At 39.4% G+C, this 19,271-nt stretch overlaps 1 protein-coding gene across 20 annotated transcripts in view; it reads left to right on the top strand.

The window, feature by feature from the left end:
• Positions 1 to 19,271, top strand: part of PRRG1 (proline rich and Gla domain 1) — a 466,522-nt gene that overhangs the window by 398,403 nt on the left and 48,848 nt on the right. For 16 of the 20 annotated variants that reach the window (XM_055565364.1, XM_055565374.1, XM_055565373.1 and 13 more), the window contains one exon: positions 8,014 to 8,174. The exons of the other annotated variants lie outside the window; for them this stretch is intronic. In XM_055565364.1, the coding sequence (XP_055421339.1) occupies positions 8,014 to 8,174 (161 nt within the window). The remainder of the gene's footprint in view (positions 1 to 8,013; positions 8,175 to 19,271) is intronic. 20 annotated transcript variants of the gene reach the window in all.

Raw genomic sequence — 19,271 nt, forward strand, 5'->3', positions numbered from 1 at the left:
ATAGAGGAGTACATCCTGCCTCTTGCACCGAAGAAAGATAATGGAATGCTAGGCGCATCTGTAGGAAGTCTCCCTTTTTTCTTGCTCTTCATGTTGTTGCTGGCATATAGTGAATAGTGAAGTCGCTCAGTCGTGTCTGACTCTTTGCGACCCCGTGGACTGTAGCCTACCAGTCTTCTCCATCCATGGGATTCTCCAGGCAAGAATACTGGAGTGGGTTACCATTTCCTTCTCCAGGGGATCTTCCTGACCCAGGGATCAAACCCGGGTCTCCCGCATTGGAGGCAGACGCTTTAATCTCTGAGCCGTCTTACACTGAAACCAGGGCACCCAAACCAGGCTTTTTGATACCCAGCAATTCCAAGGACAGTAGAGGAGCCACTTCCTGAACTGAGGCATAGGTTTGCCCTGGCTGGGCTGGTAGTAATTACCAGCAGCACTAGGGAAAGAGGAGAACACCTTTCTACCCGGCACTTCACTCCCCTCTGCGCGCTCCATAACACAGGAAGCCTGATTGCCCAGTGTTTCGGCTACCTAGTGATCGTGTATTTCAGTTTTCATCTCCCTAGCCTCTTCCCCAGACAAGCTCACAGAACTGGAGCAGCTAATTGGGGGAGAACTGAAGGTAACCTACAACTGAGGGGGTGTGACTGGATGGGGTGGGGACTACACTGGATTCTTTTCCTGCTAACTTTATCAGGGCCACAGTAACTAGCCCGTGTGACAGGTGTCACCAACTTTCAAGTTTCAAAACGGATCTCAGTTTCCTTCCTCAAAGAGGAAACTTCGCAGCCCATTGAAACTTGATGAGCCAGATGGATTTGGGAGCACACTGGCAAGACCCAATCTGTCTTCAGAACCCCTAGGTCAGAGGTTCCCAAACTTGCTGAGTTTAAAGTACTCTTAGTTATTGCAGTGACTTTTTCATAGCAGCTATAGGCCAAAAGAAATGCCTAATAGTTCCATTTATGAAGTAATTAGGTCCAAACAACTTAATAGGTATTTATATCTTGAGAGCTTGGTCACCTCTTAAAAAGATAATAAATACTTCCTGTTAATGCACTTGTCAAATATTGTGACTTTTACAAATTGAAGGTTTTGGGCAACCCTGTGTTCTCAGGTGGTAGTTAACATTTTAGCAATGAAGTATTTTCTAATTACGGTATGTACATTACTTTTTAAAGATATAATGCTATTGCATACTTAATAGTATATAGTATAGTATAAACATAACTTTTATGGGCATTAGTTATGTTTATGCTCCTTGGAAGAAAAGCTATGACCAACCTAGACAGCGTATTAAAAAACAGAGACATTACTTTGCCAATAAAGGTCCATTTAGTCAAAGCTATGGTTTTTCCAGTAGTCAGTCATGTATGTATGTAAGAGTTGGACTATAAAGAAAGGTGAGTGCCAAAGAATTGATGCTTTTGAACTGTGGTGTTGGAGAAGACTCTTGAGAATCCCTTGGACTTCAAGGAGATCCAACCAGTCCATCCTAAAGGAAATCAGTTCTGAGTGTTCATTGGAAGGACTGATGCTGAAGCTGAAACTCCAATACTTTGGCCACCTGATGTGAAGCACTGAATCATTGGAAAAGATCCTGATCCTGGGAAAGATTGAGGGTGGGAGAAGAAGGGGATGGCAGAGGATGAGATGGTTGGACAGAATCACTGACTCAATGGACATGAGTTTGAGTAAGCTCCAGGAGTTGGTGATGGACAGGGAGGCTTGGCGTGCTGCAGTCCATGGGATCGCAGAGTTGGACATGACTGAGCGACTGAACTGAACTTATGTGCATTAGGAAACCAAAAAACTCACACTTTGTTTTGATATTTCTTTTAAATAGCCATGCAGTTACTTACTAATTGGATGTGTGTACCTTTTGAGGATCACAAAACTTCTCAAACATTCTCACTTCTTCTCACACATAGCACCTGTTTTTTGTTTTGTTTTGTTTTTTTTTTTAATCACAGCCAAAATCCACCTTCTGTGTAGAACTACCTAATAATGAAACTGAATGACCTTCAGCTCATAGTTTGTGTGGTATCCAACCAACGTGACGTATCAATGAATTTCTCCCCAAATGTAGACTATCCCACACATCTGTCATGAATTGGCTGCAACACCTTGCGAAGCTAAGCTGCTAGTTCCTTGCCAGGAACTGGCTCTGCCCTGTTCCCACATCAGTAGGTGTCCAGCTGCTCTCCTGCTACGTAACTGTTGGGGCAAATCAGTGTTTCTTTCAGAACAGCAACAAAACATATACTCCAATCAGAGTCCAAATAGAACTGTTGTACAAATTTCAAAAGGTGCTTGCTTTTGCGAAAAGGACATTCAAGTGCCGGCTAACTAGAAACTTTGCTGTAAATGTGTTCGTTTCACAATCATATATTAACTTTGTGATGCTGCTTCATAATTGGAGGTATGGCCCATGGATTCCCAGTTTCTAGTCATTCAGATTTCAAGTTTCTCCTGTTCTGCATTTTCCTTTATTTCCCCTCTTACTGAATCCTGTTCTATACCAAAATCTTTACTAGGCATTATGAAAGACAGAGGTTAGATCAAAATATTAATACGTGAGGCCCGTCAGCAAGTCTTGAGAGGGAATCAGATAGGCATACTAAAACTTCTAATAAAATTACAATATAGTTTATTTAATTGCTATAATTGAATTCTACCTAAATACTGAGAGTCTATAGCAGCTGTGTCTAATGAAGTGGGAAATAGAATCTAGGGAGCATTTTTAGAGGATGTTACAGCTGAATAGTGTGTGTTAGTCACTCAGTTGTGTCCGACTATTGGTCGGGAAGATCCCCTGGAGAAAGGAAAGGCTACCCACTCCAGTATTCTCGCCTGGAGAATCCCATAGACAGAGGAGCCTGGTGGGCTACAGTCCATGGGGTTGCAAACAGTTGGACACAACTGAGTGACTAACACTTTCACTTCACATCTGAATAGAATAGGAGTTTGCCTGGCAGGGGAAATATTAGGTATAGACTTAACGGTGGCATGAAAAAGCCTGTATGGAGAATGACAAGATTTGGTTTGACTGAGGAATAAGCTACATGATAGGTGTAGTGGCCAAAGGCATCACACATTTAGTTATATTTATATGTTGGGTTATATTAACCCTAAATTTCACATCTGTCCCTTTCTTTCCCTTCCTTTTGGCACCATTCTAAAGCATGATCTTATCATTTCTTAACCTGGTCTAATGTAAGCAGCGTTTTTTCTGGCCTTTATCCCTCCATTTTCTCCTCATCCTACCCCTAAATCTTGTACATATACATTTTTCTAGGTTTTTCTCTGTGAAGTATCGGTCTAAGATTTTTTTTTTTTTTTGGAATATTGCTTCCTTTATTTAGCATTTCTCTTTCAGTAAACTTTAAAAATAACTTTATTTATTTATTTATGACTGTGCTGGGCCTATCAAATAGTTTAAATATTTTAGCCTAACAGTCAATGCCTCATGACACAGCTATCAAGCCATTTCAAATCCCATTTCCCTCTCTTCCTTTTTTAAATGGTGAACTCTGCCCTACTGGCAAGCTCATTATTTCTCATTTATGGCCCTAGGTTTATTTGATTCTAGGCCCTCACTCACTTTTTTGTTTTTGTAGGGTGTCTTTCCTCACCATCTTTGCATGTCCCTAAAAGGCCAGCCCTAATACACTTCACTTGTCCTTCTCCAGGCCTCTCTCCCATCCACCAACACACCTACCCAGAAGAAATTTGCCTGCCTGCCAACCTCATGGGGTCGCTAAGAGTTGGACACGACTGAGCGACTTCACTTTCACTTTTCACTTTCATGCATTGGAGAAGAAAATGGCAACCCACTCCAGTGTTCTTGCCTGAAGAATCCCAGGGACGGGGGAGCCTGGTGGGCTGCCCTCTCTGGGGTTGCACAGAGTCGGACACGACTGAAGTAACTTAGCAGCAGCATCAGCCAACCTCAAACAGCATATATCTAGTTCATCTTCCATTAGAGCTGTTTGTATATCTTATCTTCATTATCTGCACCAAAGAACCTTGAGGGCAAAGGCCATTTCCTATTGATCTTTGTGACTTGTCATTATCTCATTGTACATAGTCTGTGTTCAGTAAATATGTCCTAAAGAAAAAATTTTGCTCACTTAAAAGAAAAATGTAAATATTTGCCACTTTAAATAATGGCTCTTTGAGTAAATTCAGACCCAAGATGAGAGAACTGATAAGATAAGTGGAGTAGAGATTTTCCACATGAGCTGTTAACTTTCAGGCCCTGCCATCTGCTGTTTTTCAGCAAATATATGCACATGATTTTACCTAGATAAAGATTTTTGACATTAAAATATCAGTTTTGGTATCCTGCAATGTTAAAAATATGCAACATGACTACATATTTTGGTTTAAGGGAGTAATTTAGGGAGTTACTTGAGAAGTCATCTTATTTCACTTATTTTTATTGTTTTCTTTTGAAGAGAAAGCATGGGTGAGAGCTATTCATTTTGAAATTATGAAAAAGTAGCTATGTTTTTTTAATTAATATACTTATTTTATGGTGGTATTTCAGTCTTAGAGTTGAAATATTTTCCTTAGTGAGGATGTTCCCTAACTGAATAGAAAACAGCTTAGGTTTTTCCTTATGTACTTTAATGAGACAAGAACATGTTTGAATACCACCTCAGTGTTGTGTTCTTAGAGTAGCTTTACAGTCTGTATACTTGTCATATCATGTCATCTCTGATGAAGGCATACACACGATTCTGGACACCTCAGGGATACCTCACACATTTTGATGAAAAGGAGGTAGAGGAAAGTAATCAACCTTAGTTTCAAACATTAAGTCCAAACACAAGCCCCTGCATCATGGAGATTGCCCAGCGTTTTAGGAAGAAATAGTCTGATCTTACCTTACAGGTTCAAGATGCCACCTTTCCCTTATTTTGCTTTCGCATAGAAAGGATCCCAATTCTGACATCACCCATTAGATTTCCAAATTACTTTGATTAGGACTGGCAAATACTCTTCCACAATTTCGTGTTCCCTAATATATGGCAGACATGTTGTTGTTGTTCAGTCGCTAAGTTGTGTCCGCCTCTTTGTGACCCCATGGACTGCAGCACACCAGGCTTCCCTGTCCTCCGCTATCTCCTGGAGTTGCTCAGACTCCTGTCCATTGAGCCAGTGATGCCATTCAGCCATCTCATCTTCTGTCACCCCTTCTCCTTTTTGTCTTCAATCTTTCCCAGGACATAACTAATCTGTAACAGTATCTTTCCTACTGGTCAGATTCTTATTCCAAGTGATAACTTCTAATTGACCATATTTGGCAAGTGAGATAAAAACCTCATTGCCAGGTTATTGCATCTAGAGGTCTCAGTATTATACCACGTTGCCTCCCAGTACAAGAAATACACAGGAGATGTTTGTAGAATGCTCTTGGTAATTTGGTTAGGCTGGAATTAGAAGGGCTGTGTCCTGCTGTACATTACCTTATAGTTGTGTGATCTTCTGAATTAGTCTGCATTCTGATTTTAGGAGTCAGCTGCTTTGCTTGACACATTTTTCAACGTAGACAGCATGTAAGATTTTCCCTTAGGAGAATTTAGGGTTTTTCCCCTCTTAAAAGCTTAAAATACAATATTATTGATCGGTTTATTTTCAAGAAACCTGTCACCAAAAGTTAAGGAAGCCTTAGATTTCATTGACATATCTGAAAGTGAAAGTTGCTCAGTCATGTCTGACTCTTTGCGACCCCATGGACTATACAGTCCATGGAATTTTCCAGGCCAGAATACTGGAGTGGGTAGCCTTTCCCTTCTCCAGGGGATCTTCCCAACTCAGGGATCGAACCCAGGTCTCCCGCATTGCAGGTGGATTCTTTACCAGCTGAGCCACCAGGGAAGCCCAAGAATACTGAAGTGGGCAGCCTATCCCTTCTCTGGCGGATCTTCCCGACCCAGGAATCAAACCAGGGTCTCCTGCATTGCAGGCAGATTCTTTACCAGCTGAGCTACCAGGGAAGCACAATTGACATATCTAGTGTGTCTAAAAACAAGGAAGCTGATAGCCATGATTAGTTTTGTACTTGTCAGACAACACTCAGTGTAGAATATAGCATTTAATGTGATAAAAATGATACAGGGACTCCTATGTGTTTTTCTGGTATATGACCAACAGATGAAGGAACAAGACATGTGTATCCTAGAAAAGAGAAGCCTCAAGGGAAGTCAGTTACCATCTTCATGTATTAGTTGGCCTATTATATGGAAGAGAATTGTTTCTCATTGCCATAAATAAGACCAGTGACTAGGAAGTTGTTAATTCAGTGAAATGTCCCTTGGAAAAGGGCTCCATAGTCAAATAAATGTGACATACACGTGTGTTGTGTTTGTTTTCTGGAGATTTCAAATATATATTAAATACATAGTAGGAGTCCTAAAAAGTCATACAGTAAAAGATCTTTTTACATTTGTTAATCCCAGCATTCCATAAACACCTTCCTCAGAACTAATTTTCTAAGGATCTCCCATTTGAGTAGTGGTTTTCAAACTGTGGGAGTGGGCCCAGCAGCACCAGCGTGACCTGGGCTCTCACTTGAAATGCAGCTTCTTGGCTCTACCCCAGCCCTGTGCAATCAGAGACTCTGGGAGGTAGGCCCAGCAGGATGTGTGATAGTAAGTCCAACAAGAGATGGTCATGCAGCTAAACTGAAAAGCACTGGCAGAAAATTCTACTATTACTCTCCAACTCAGCAGCACCCTTTTATGTTCTAGGATTTCTTCTAATGATTTTTTATGATTCTGTGATCCATTTTTATCGCTACCTAACCCTTCTGAGGCACAGAAGGAAGGAAGACGTACCATAGTTTTCAGTGTACCCATCTAACTCGTGTCAATTTGGATATTTTAAAGAGTCCTAAGTAATGAATCCATATCCTCTATAAAGACAAATACACACTTCTAAAATTGAGGTAAACCTTAAATTCATTCCTGTTGTTGCCATTTTTAAGCGAATATTTACTTATTTTCATTTAACTTCAAAATGTTTTTCCCCCCCAAAATGTGGCCTTTTTTTTCCCTTAATTTTCTGAAGGATCTATTATGTACCTTGTCACATGTCAGAGGTCTTTAAGATTAGGGTATTTTCTAATTTATTTGCTCTAGCAGAAGATTAAATTCTGGTAGCATTCTATTTATCTCTTCAAACAAGCATGACCATTTTAGACAAATGTAATTGAGGTATAGTTTAAAATGAATCTGTGCATAAAAATTATTTCCCACAAGTGTGCATTATAACCATTGCCTTATTTTACTGGGTATCATGAATGTGCATTTTGAATGTTTATATGAAATGCCTCTACAAGTCAGACAGAACAATTTTCTTTTTCTGAAGGACATCAAAATGGGGTTAAATATATTAACATGTCAAAATATATTCAAGCTAAGTGCATTTAGAACAAAATGACTATTAATATCCTTTGGAATGAATTATGGCCAGATTTATCTTAATTTCTTGATAGTATTTTGTCACCTCTTCTTTTCACATGAGTAAAGGTGCTTTGGGTTTACATAATTAGGTCAATTGGAGTTTTATTTATTTTTAGTTAGGGGTAACAAAGACTGATAGTCCACAGACTGGATTTTTATTTCATTGCTGCTATCCACCAGCAGAATGCCTGGGGCATCCTCTTACAGTAATGAATGCATGCATGTACTGGTTTCATTATTGCTATATTTAAACACCCATGGTTGGCAGGAATGTGCTAAAGTCTGGATATAGGATAGTTCATCATGTCACTGTCCCTGCCCAGGGCAACTGCCACTGAAAGGACACACATGATGAGGAAGACAGCAGATGGATGGGGTGGTTGAGAGCCGAGTGTTACTTCCTTGCTGACCTAGAGAAAGAGGTTGAGGGTGTTGGCTATGTTCTCTAAAGAGCGTCTAGCAGACTTCATCTTGTACAGTAACTTTCCACATGTATTTTTAATTACAATTTTATGCTTATTATTATATCTCTTTGTAGTTTTTCTCACTGGAGAAAAAGCCAATTCAGTATTAAAACGCTACCCAAGAGCGAATGGACTCTTCGAAGAAATAAGACAGGGCAACATTGAGCGTGAATGCAAAGAAGAAGTCTGTACATTTGAAGAGGCAAGAGAAGCTTTTGAAAATAATGAAAAAACTGTGAGTATATTGGCAGTCTTTTAAAATATTCATAGATTTGCCTACCTTTGTGATGTATATTTAAAACCTGCATTCCCAAATGTGTGCGTTGCTATCAGTTAAAAACTAACCTCTCGAAGAGCTAACTCTAAATGTGGCCTCTAAGAACACGATGTGGGTCAGAGGTCTCGGTCCACTTTCCTGTGTGCTGATCTGTGTTTGAGGGCTCCATTTCCATAGGACCCTGCTGAGCTGAGTTTGATCATCCGTGCAAGGGCTAAGTAAGCATGTTTTACACAAGGCTTTGTCCAGGAAAGTTGCAGATACCATCATGACCCTACCATGCTTGATCACAGAGAAAGTACAGAGAAAGCTGATAGATAGTGATGCTGTTTTAAAACATTTTACTTCTACCAGAGAAAAGACATATCAGAACTCCCCTCCCCATTCTGACAATGGTGTACATTCTTTGAAACTGCTTTACAGTAGGAAATGATGTTTCAGAGAGGTAGATATTGTATAAAGATCCACTCCTGTATGCTCCTGTGAAAAGAACACTACTTGAGAAACAAGTGGTGTGGGATGTGCTCAGGGGACATCAGATAATCTCAGGAGCAGTGGATGCAGAAGTTTTAAAGAAAGATGATGTGGTTTCTTGTTAGGTAAGGAAGGATCCAGGGGGTAAGAGGAAGGAGTTCAGGAGAGATGAGCAGAGAGGCAGTGTTGCTAGATTTCGTTGTGCACAGCAAAGGCAAAATCAGTGTGTAAAGTGATCAGTTGTGAGCGTCAGGGTTTTTAACTCTGAAGTCCCACAGGTAAAAACAGGGAAAAGAATACATCATCTATCATTCCATCATGCAATCACAAAACACTCTTAGCTTTTAAATTTCCTTCCAGCTTTTTTATGTTGTATCTGCTTACTCCTTGTGGGTTTTTTTCTTCCCATACTTTTTATTCTTATAAAAGTAATACATGTTTATTGTAGAGACATTGAAAATATGGTAAAACATAAAAATGAATAAAATTACTTGAATTTTTAGTACTATCAGTTTTATAATTTTGGTACTTATCATTCTAGCCTATTCATAGTACATAGATAATTTTAATAACAATAAGATTATAGTATAAATAGTATTTTGTAGCATGGAGTTTCTGATAAAACCTGGCTCATGTACTTAAAAATTAGGTTTTGATATTGTGTTTTTCCAAAAAAGTACAAATTTTAGATACTCTACTGTGATTTTTATAAAGCTAGTGCCTTTTCATCCTGCTTTATCATGTTCCTTTAAAGGAAAGGTAAGAACTTTAGTGGGAAGATACTTTGACACTACGTAAAAATGTTCTGTTCTCCAGCAAACTTCTACCCACTAGTTTTAACATCTGCTATTGATAGTTCTTGACTGAATCAATTAAATTCTAGTTTAACATGATGCTAAATGGTGAGTTTCTGACTCCATCGTCTGTGTACATTTGTTAGTTGGCAGTCCACTATGGGCAAAAATTTTCCCTTGATCTATCTCTTTCATAGATCATTTTATTCTGTGAGTTATAATCCATTACTGTCAGTGTTTTGATAAAAATATCTTAAATTTGGCTAATGGAAATTTCTTCAAACCAGCTTCTCTGTCTCTTTGACATGTCCTTATCATTTTTGTTTTTTTTAATTTTTTGGCCCAGCAAGGTGCTCCAGGATACTGTTGTACTTTGCCTGCCCCAGTCTTGGCATTGGTTGTTTCTCTGAGGAGCCTTGCTTGCTTTTAGTTAGGAATAATATTTAGAAACCAAGATCTGGGAGCTAGAGTGTTTTCATTGCTGTCAGAGTATCATTGTTTCTGGATGTTCCAACAACAGAGCGAGGGAAAAAAATGATACATGTATATGCATATAAATGTGTGTGTGTATGCACGCACACGTGTCTGTGTGTGTTAGGGACTTGCATATTCATCCTGCTTATCTCCAGTTCCAACACCCCTCAGGGTTTCTCTTTTCCCCATTCTGTATTTGTATGTGAAATGTAAATATTCTTCATAGATGTTCTTCCACAGTGAGAAGCCTGGCTGTCAATTACACCAGTATATTAACTCATTTGCCCAGTTCTACAGCACACATACAGTGGTTTTATAATTTTAATGCCCATATCATAATAGGGAGGGAAAAACGTTTATGTTCATCCATCTGTCCCTTCTGAAAGTCATTCTGTATGTATTCACAGAGCTTACTCTGTTTAAAAAATATCTTGACAGGACTTCCTTGTAAGGATATGTCACCATTTTTTCAGCCGGTCTGTTGTATTTTGGCGTTAAGTAGTTTCCACTATTTTTACAATTACAGATAACGCCATAGTAAATCATTTTGCACGATAGGAAGTACATCTTCAGTGTAAATTCTTAGAATTGGATTGCTTATCAAGGGTTGATGTGTGTATAGGTTTGTTAGAATTTGCCAGAAAGCTTGTAATGTTTTACATTCCCCCCAGATATTTGAGAGAGTGCCTATTCCCTCACAGTCTGACTAGCAGGGTGTGACATGGTATCTTGGTTGTGTTTCAGTTTACAATTCTCTTATGAGTGAAGTTGTGTATTTTGCCATGTATTATGGGCCATTATTATATCTATTTTGTGTGTTGTCTTGGCCTTTTGTTCATTTTTTTCCTATCATATTTATGGTCCTTCCCATGCCTCCCCACCCCGAATTTTTAGAAAATATATTAGAGATACTAGCCTTTATTGGTGATACATTTCAAATATGTGCTTGCAATTGTCATTTATATTTTGACTTTGCTTATGGGTTTTACTTATGCAGTTTTTTTTTCATTTTCATTGTAGCTATACATTAAACAAGTAGTTTATTGAATCTAGATTTTAAATCATACTAGAAAACTTTCCTCTTAGCCCCTGGTTATAGAGGAATTCACACAATTTCTTCTAATATATTTGAATTTTTACATTTAGTCCTCTGATTCACTTAGTTTATTCTTGGGTGTGGTGTGACTTATGGATCTGATTGTTTTGCATGTAGCTATCCAGTTGTCCAAACACAATTTGTTACGAAATCCTTCTTTGCCCCAGTGATTTTAGTTACCTTTTACCATAACCCAATTTCCGTGTGTATTTAGTGAATTTCAGGATTGTTCATATTCTAGTCCGCTGGTCCATCATTCTACTTAAATGCTAGTCCACACTGTTTTAATTATAGAAGATTGTTAGCATATTTAATATAAATTACAGCTAGTTTCCTTTATAAGCTTTTTCAGTGTTTTGTTCTCATATGCCTATTTTTCCATATAAATTTTAGTATTAATGTGTCTAGCACAGAAAGAAGTCATTTGTCAGTGTTTTTATTTGGATTTCTTTCGGTTTGTAAATTAACTTAGGGAGAACTAACATCTTTAAGGTATTAAATCACCCTCTCAAGAAGAGATTTTTTTCTGTTTGTTGAAATAAGGAAAGTTTTACTGTTTTCAGAAATGTTTTATTGTTTTCATCATACAAGTTTTGCACATTCGTTAGGTTGGTTCCTGTTTCTTTGTTGCTGTTGTAAATGGGTTGTTCTTTTCCATGAAAAATTCTAACTGGTTATTATTTGTGAATGTGTGAGCTATTGATCTTTTTTTAAACCTTATTGAGTTACATACAATTAACTGCACGTATATAAACTGTACAACTTGCTAAGTTTTAACATATGCATACACCTATGAAACCACAGTGAAGATAGTAAATAGATTCATCACTCCCAAAAGCCCCGTTGTAATTCCTCCTTCCCAGCTCTCCCCATGAACAAGACCACCCCCAGGCAATGATTCATCTGATTTTTGTTGCTACGGATTAGTATATATTTTCTAGAGTTTTCTATAAGTGAAATCATACATTATGCACTCTTTTGTCTGACTTCTGTTACTCAGCATAATTATGTTCAGATGTATCCATAGTTCACATAACAGTAGTTATTTTTATTGCTGAGTAGTATATCATTGTATGTATATGGACGTTTGAGTTGTTTCCAGTGTGAGGTTATTACAGATGAAGCTGCTATGAATATTCATGTACTGGGCTATTGACTTTTTAAAATTAATGAACCATATATATTTATTTTGACTTGAATTCTAAGAAATCCTATGGTCCAAGTTAAACTTTCAAGGATGCATTAGATTTTTAAAACCTTTTTATTTTGAGATAATTATAGATTCTTAGAGAATTGCAAAGATAACACAGAGAGGTCCCACCAGAGCCTTTATCTACTTTACCCTAGTGGTTACATCTTACATAATAGTAGTACCGTAGCAAAACCAGGAAAGTGACATTGGTACGACCTGTCTGTATAGTTCTATGCCATTTTATCACTTGTGTAGACTCCTGTAACCACTACAGTGAAGATGCAAAATTCTTTCACTATTACAAAATCTTCCTTAATAGTCACATCCTTTCTATCACCACTGACATCCCTAACCTCTGGTAATCACTCTTCTGTTCCCCACCTGTGTCATTATAAGAATGTTATATAATTGGAATCATATAATAGGCAACCTGTTTATATTGTCTGTTTACACTCAACATAATGCTCTTAACTTCATCCAAGTTCGGTGTGTACCAATAGGTCATTCTTTTTTATTGCTGAGTAGTATTCCATGGTAATGGGCTTCCCTGGTGGCTCAGATGGTAAAGAATCTGCCTGCAGTGTAGGAGACCTAGGTTTGATCCCTATGATGTATCACAGTTTTTTGAACCATTCCCTCGTTGAGGGTCACCTGGGTTGCTTCCAGTTTGAGGCTATTTCAAATAAGGCTGCTATGAATATTTGTGTACAGGTTTTTATGTAAACATCAGTTTTTATTTCTCTGGGGTAAATCCCCAGGGATATATTTGTTGTATGGTAAGTACATGTATAGTTCTGTAGGCTGCTGACAGATTAATTTGTCATTGTATAAATGACTATTTTAAATTCCCACCAGAGCACTGTTTGAGTGATTGTTTCTCTGTATACTCTCCAGCACTTGGTGTCATCACTGTTTTTTTGTTTTTAGTCATTGTGATAGGTGTGTAGTGGTACATTGTGGTTTTAATTTCCATTTCCTTAGTGGCCATAGGAACATCTTTTCATATGCTTTTTTTCCATTTATATATTCTCTTCTGTGAAATCTTTCTTCCTATCTTTTGGTTACCTTCTGATCAGATTTTCTTGTATTTTTGAGTTTTCCGAGTTTTCTGTATATCCTGGACACAAATCTGTGGTTAGATATGTGTTTTGTAGGCTATTGATTTTTATGTGTTAATTATAGATCGTACTACCTTACCAGTGGCCTCTTTTGTTTCCTTCAAGGTGAGTGATGATGTCTTTATGGCGTCCCTCTCTGGCCCTTAATGCATGTCAATGCTTCTCTATATCCTTTCCTGCCCTCAGAGACAGGATGCTGCATTTCAGCAATATTCAAAGCAAATCAAAGAAAGTCTTCCAGCAATTGCTTTGTGCTCTCCAGCATCACCTTTTCCCTCTGTAGAATCGTTCTCATTAACCTACCCACCTTTTAGGGGAAAAAAAAAGAACTTTCTCTCACCCTCTTATCTCCCTCCAGCAATAACCTCATTTTTGCCTTGTCTGTACTCACACCCCTGGTGAGCTTTCCTAGTTTGTGGCTTGAAATGTTAATGACTCCCAAATTTATATCCTGGAGTCCTGGAGAGTTACCTTGAAATGCAGACCCAGGTGACTGACTGCCTACTCAACATCTCCTCTTGGAATTGCCACAGCCTTTCTGATCTCAGTTGTTTGTTGTTTAGTCGCTCATTTGTGTCTGACTCTTTGTGACCATGGACTGTAGCCCACTAGGCTCCTCTGTCCACGAGATTTTCTAGGCAAGCATACTGGAGTGGGCTGCCATTTCCTTCTCCAGGGGCTCTTCCCCACACTGGGATCGAACCCATGTCTCTTATGTCTTCTGCATTGACAGGCAGATTTTTTACCGCTGAGCCACCAAGGATTGATCCCACTCTAATCTCGGTATGTGGTAGCCATACATCCATCCATCTCTTTGCTAAGCCCCAAACCTTGTTGCCACCCCTGACTCTTCTTTTTCATATCCACACTCCATCTGCCAAGAGTGCTGGTTCTAACGTGAAAATATATTCAGAATAGAACCACCTCTTAGCCTGTCTTCTTGGTACCACTTTACGTCCAAGCCACCATCACTCGCTCATTCGTATGATTTCTTGGCCACCTCATCATTGGTCGTTCTCAAAACAGCAGGCTACAGTGATCCTTCCAAGTGTCTTCTCTGTAACAGCTTCCTGTCTTCCTCAATAAATGTTCAAGAGGTCAGAATCACCCACAGGGCACTGCACCATAAGTCCTCGTCTCTGTCTACTCCATACCTCCACCATGGCTGCAGGCACTTCTGTATTGTATCTCCTGTGACACATCACTCCTTGGTCACTTTCCTGTGGCTACCTTGTGGCTCCATACACACATGTAGCATGTGTCCTGCCTCAGGGCTTTGGCACTTGCTCTTTCCTCTTCTAGGTGGATGTTTCTGAGCTCTGTCACCACTCTCCATCAAGGTCACATTCTCAGGGAGGAAGTATCCTACTGAAAGTTGCAAGCTCTACTGAAAGTTGCAAGCTCTTGCCCCTTCTGAGCATTGTTTTTCTTCCCAGCACTTAGCAGCATCTGACGTGTATTCAGGGTATTTGTTAACTGTTAGCTCTGACAGCAGTGTTTCTCTTCTGTTTTGTTCATAGCTATGGTCTTTAGCATATGAAACAGTGCCCGCACATGCTAGGCATTAAAGAAATACTTGATGAACTAATGAATGAATGTATTGGTGTATTATGAAGTCCATTTAATTTATAGGAAGTAGTGATCTCATGACTTTTGGCATTTGCTTTCTAGTCTTAGACTACCTGTGTGTAAGCAGTCGTGTCTGACTCTTTGTGACCCCATGGACTGTAGCCCACCAGGCTCCTCTGTCCATGGAATGTTCCAGGCAGGAATACTGGAATAGGTTCCCATTTCCTCTTCCAGGAGACCTTCCCAACCCAGGGATCAAACCTGCATCTCTTGCTTCTCCTGCATTGACAAACAGATTCTTTACCACTGAGCCACCTGAGAAACCACCTGTAAGCTAATTGACTTTTTGTTTACTAAAACCTTGCATTCAGACCAGTTTACACATAATTATTTTCCTTATCCCCAAATCTGAACTTCTTGAAGTTTAAAAGTACGATTTCAGTAGAATTTTTTGTTGTTGTCATTGATTTTTTACCTAATTGGGAATATAAGTCTAGTTGTGAGACAGTAGAAGTAAATGTGTTATGCTTCATGGTCCTCATTTTCACCAATGTAGGAATTTGTGCAGATTTATTCAGATGTTATCTGCTGACTGCCTGCTACATAACAGACACAGGACATTCAGCAGTGAATGTGCTGACCCTCCCTCCTGGCTTTGAGATCTGGGAAAGGCAAGCATGCAAAAAAGCTCGGTTCAGTTCAGTCACTCAGTCGTGTCACTCTTTGTGACCCCATGGACTGCAGCACACCAGGCTTCCCTTTCCTTCACCATCTCCTGGAGGTTGCTCAAACTCGTGTCCATCGAGTCAGTGATGTCATCCAACCATCTTATCCTCTGTCATCTCCTTCTCCTTCTGCTTTCAATCTTTCCCAGCATTAGGGTCTTTTCCAATGAGTTAGTTCTTTGTATCAGCTGGCCAAAGTATTGGAGCTTCACCTCCAACATCAGTCCTTTCAAAGAATATTCATGACTGATTTCCTTTAGGATGGACTGGTTTGATCTCCTTGCAGTCCAAGGGACTCTCAACACCACAAAAGCATCAATTCCTCGGTGCTCAGCTTTCTTGATAGTCCGATTTTCACATCCATACACGACTACTGGAAAAACCATAGCTTTGACTAGATGGACCTTTGTCGGCAAAGTAATGTCTCTGGTTTTTAATATGCTGTCTAGGTTTGTCATAGCTTCTCTTCCAAGGAGGAAGCATCTTTTAATTGCATGGCTGCAGTCACCATCTGCAGTGATTTTGGAGCCCAAGAAAATAAAGTCCGTCACTGTCTCCATTGTTTACCCATCTATTTGCCTTGAAGTGATGGGACTGGATGCCATGATCTTCGTTTTTTTCAATATTGAGTTTCAAGCCAGCTTTTTCACTCTCTTCTTTAACTTTCATCAAGAGGCTCTTTAGTTCCTCTTTGCTTTCTGCCATAAGGGTGGTGTCATCTGCATATCTGAGGTTATTGATACTTCTCCTGGCAATCTTGATTCCAGCTTGTGCCTCATCCAGCCCTGCATTTCGCATGATGTACTTTGCATATAAGTTAAATAAGCAAGGTGACAATATACAGCTTTGAAGTACTCCTTTCCCAATTTTGAACCCATCTGTTGTTCCATGTCTGGTTCTAACTGTTGCTTCTTGATCTACATACAGGTTTCTCAGGAGGCAGGTAAGGTGGTGTGGTAGGCCCATCGCTTTAAGAATTTTCTAGTTTGTTGTGATTCACACAGTCAAAGGCTTTAGCGTAGTCAATGAAGCAAAATTACATGTTTTTCTGGAATTCTCTTGCTTTTTCTATGATCCAACGGATGTTGGCAATTTGATCTCTGATTCCTCTGTCTTTTCTAAATCTAGCTTGAACATCTGGAAGTTCTCAGTTCATGTGCTGTTGAATCCTAGCTTGGAGAATTTTGAGCATTGCTTTGCTAGCATGTGAGATGAGTGCAATTGTGTGGTAGTTTGAATATTCTTTGGAATTACCTTTCTTTGGAATTGGAGTGAAAACTGACCTTTTCCAGTCCTGTGGGCACTGTTGAATTTTTCAAATTTGGTGGCATACTGAGTGCAGGACTTTCACAGCATCCTTTTAGGATTTGAAATAGCTCAGCTGGAATTCTGTCACCTCCACTGGCTTTGTTCATAATGATGTTTCCCTCAGGCCCACTTGACTTTGCATTCCAGGATGTCTGGCTCTAGGTGAGTGATTACACCATTGTGGTTATCTGAGTCATTAAGATGTTTTTTGTATAGTTCTTCTGTGTATTCTTGCCACCTCTTCTTAATATCTTCAGCTTCTGTTAGGTCCTTTATTGTGCCCATCTATGCATGAAATGTACCATTGGTACCTTTAATTTTCTTAGATCTCTAGTCTTTCCCATTCTATTGTTTTCCTCTATTTCTTTGCATTGATCACTGAGGAAGGCTTTCTTATCTCTCTTTTCTATTCTTTGGAACTCTGCATTCAGATGGATATATCTTTATTTTTCTCCTTTGCCTTTAGCTTCTCTTCTTTTCTCAGCTATTTGTAAGGGCTTGTCAGACAACCATTTTGCCTTTTTGCATTTCTTTTTCTTGGGGATGGTGCTGATCACTGCCTCCTGTACAACGTCACAAACCTCCTGAAGCATCGTTCTTCAGGCACTCTGTCTATCAGATTTAATCCCTTGAATCTATTTGTCACTTCCACTGTATAATCATAAGGGATTTGATTTAGGTCATACCTGAATGGTCTAGTGTTTTTCCCTACTTTCTTCAATTTAAGTCTGAATTTTGCAGAAAAGCTCACCTCTGCACTAGTTAACAGAATGCCAAGTGAAATCCTCTTCGTGGGCAAGCACCTGGACCTGATTTGGTGTCTCAGCTCTGCCACCTACTGACTATTTTGTTTCTGCAAATATTTCACCCTTCTAAGCCTCAATTTCAGAACGTTTACAAAAGGAGAAATTACACCTTTAGCGTTAGGTTTGGGACCATGCACTTAGCTTGGCACAGTGCCTGACACAGAGAAAGCCTTCTGTAAATCTATTTTATTCTAGTTTTTAGGTGTTGAATTATAACCTCTGTATTTCAGAATCAGTATTTGATCTGTACTATTGTCTTCTCTCTTTTCCTCTCTATGGGTCCCCCAGGGTGTTTGCATTTTTGAACTTTTGATCTTGAACTAACATGAAGAAAATAGTAGTAATTCTTTAAACGAGCTATTTCAGAGCTTTTCTTGACAAATTATATCAAGTTTATTTGTGCTTGACTTTCTAAAATGGCTGCCCTCAAACTTGAGCGTGCCTAAGAATCTGCTTGGTTGCTTCTCAAAACTGCACAGTCCCCCTCAGTGCCCAGATCTAGGTCCCTCATACAATTCCATAGCAAGAGAAATCAGGATTCTCTGGGGTATGGCAAATTCTAGGGCTGTAGCAAGAGAATGGAAGATGAAGTGAAATCTGTTGTACTGCCATATCATTTGTGTTTCTGACTTTTTTTTTGACCCCATGGGCTAGAGCTTTTTCAGAGCTCCTGCCAGGCTCCTCTGTCCATGGAATTCTCCAGACAAGAATACTAAAGTGGGGTGCCATTTCCTACTCCAGGGGATCTTCCCAACCCAGGAGTTGAACCTGCATCTCTTGCGTTTCCTGCATTGGCAGGCAGATTCTTTACCACTGAGCCACTTGGGAAGCCCAGCAGCAAGTAAGGAAGTACTCAAAGTAAAGAGAGCATGTCCAAGGGACATAGGAGCCAACCTGAAGGAGCTCTCAGTGGCCAAAGCCAGAACAACGTGAATAACAATATATGTGATGTAGTTTTGGATTATAACGTAAAGCATGTAATAAACACACGAGTCCATAATGATACAAATAAATGAATAAATAAATAGGTAAGAAGGGACAAATCTTTATTACACAAGAATTCTAATCTACTTATGTAAATACTCCCCTCTCCAGGAGGTAGAGCCTAATTCCCTGCCTCTCTTGAGGGTTGCTTGGACTTGATGATCTGCTTCCAAAGGCTAAAGTATGGAAAGTGGGGGAAATACCTTGCAGTGGAGAAACCTGGCAAACCACCACCTTGACTGGGTGATCAAGGTTAGCATCATCAGTAACAGGTCATGTTATGAGAATGGACTTCACCTCTGTGGTATCTTCCCCCTCAAACCCATAACCCCAGTGGAGTCATGAGAAAACTGCCAAAGACATGCAAATTGAGATACATTTTACAAAACACCTGACCCCTCAAAACTGTCAAGGTCGTGACAAAGAGGAAAAGACTGGAAAACTGTCACAAAACAGATGAGACTAAAGACATGTAATGATTAAGTGCAATGTGGATTGAATTCTGGAACCAAAAG

The sequence above is a fragment of the Bubalus kerabau genome, chromosome X, assembly GCF_029407905.1.
Source record: "Bubalus kerabau isolate K-KA32 ecotype Philippines breed swamp buffalo chromosome X, PCC_UOA_SB_1v2, whole genome shotgun sequence".
Lineage (NCBI taxonomy): Eukaryota > Metazoa > Chordata > Mammalia > Artiodactyla > Bovidae > Bubalus > Bubalus kerabau.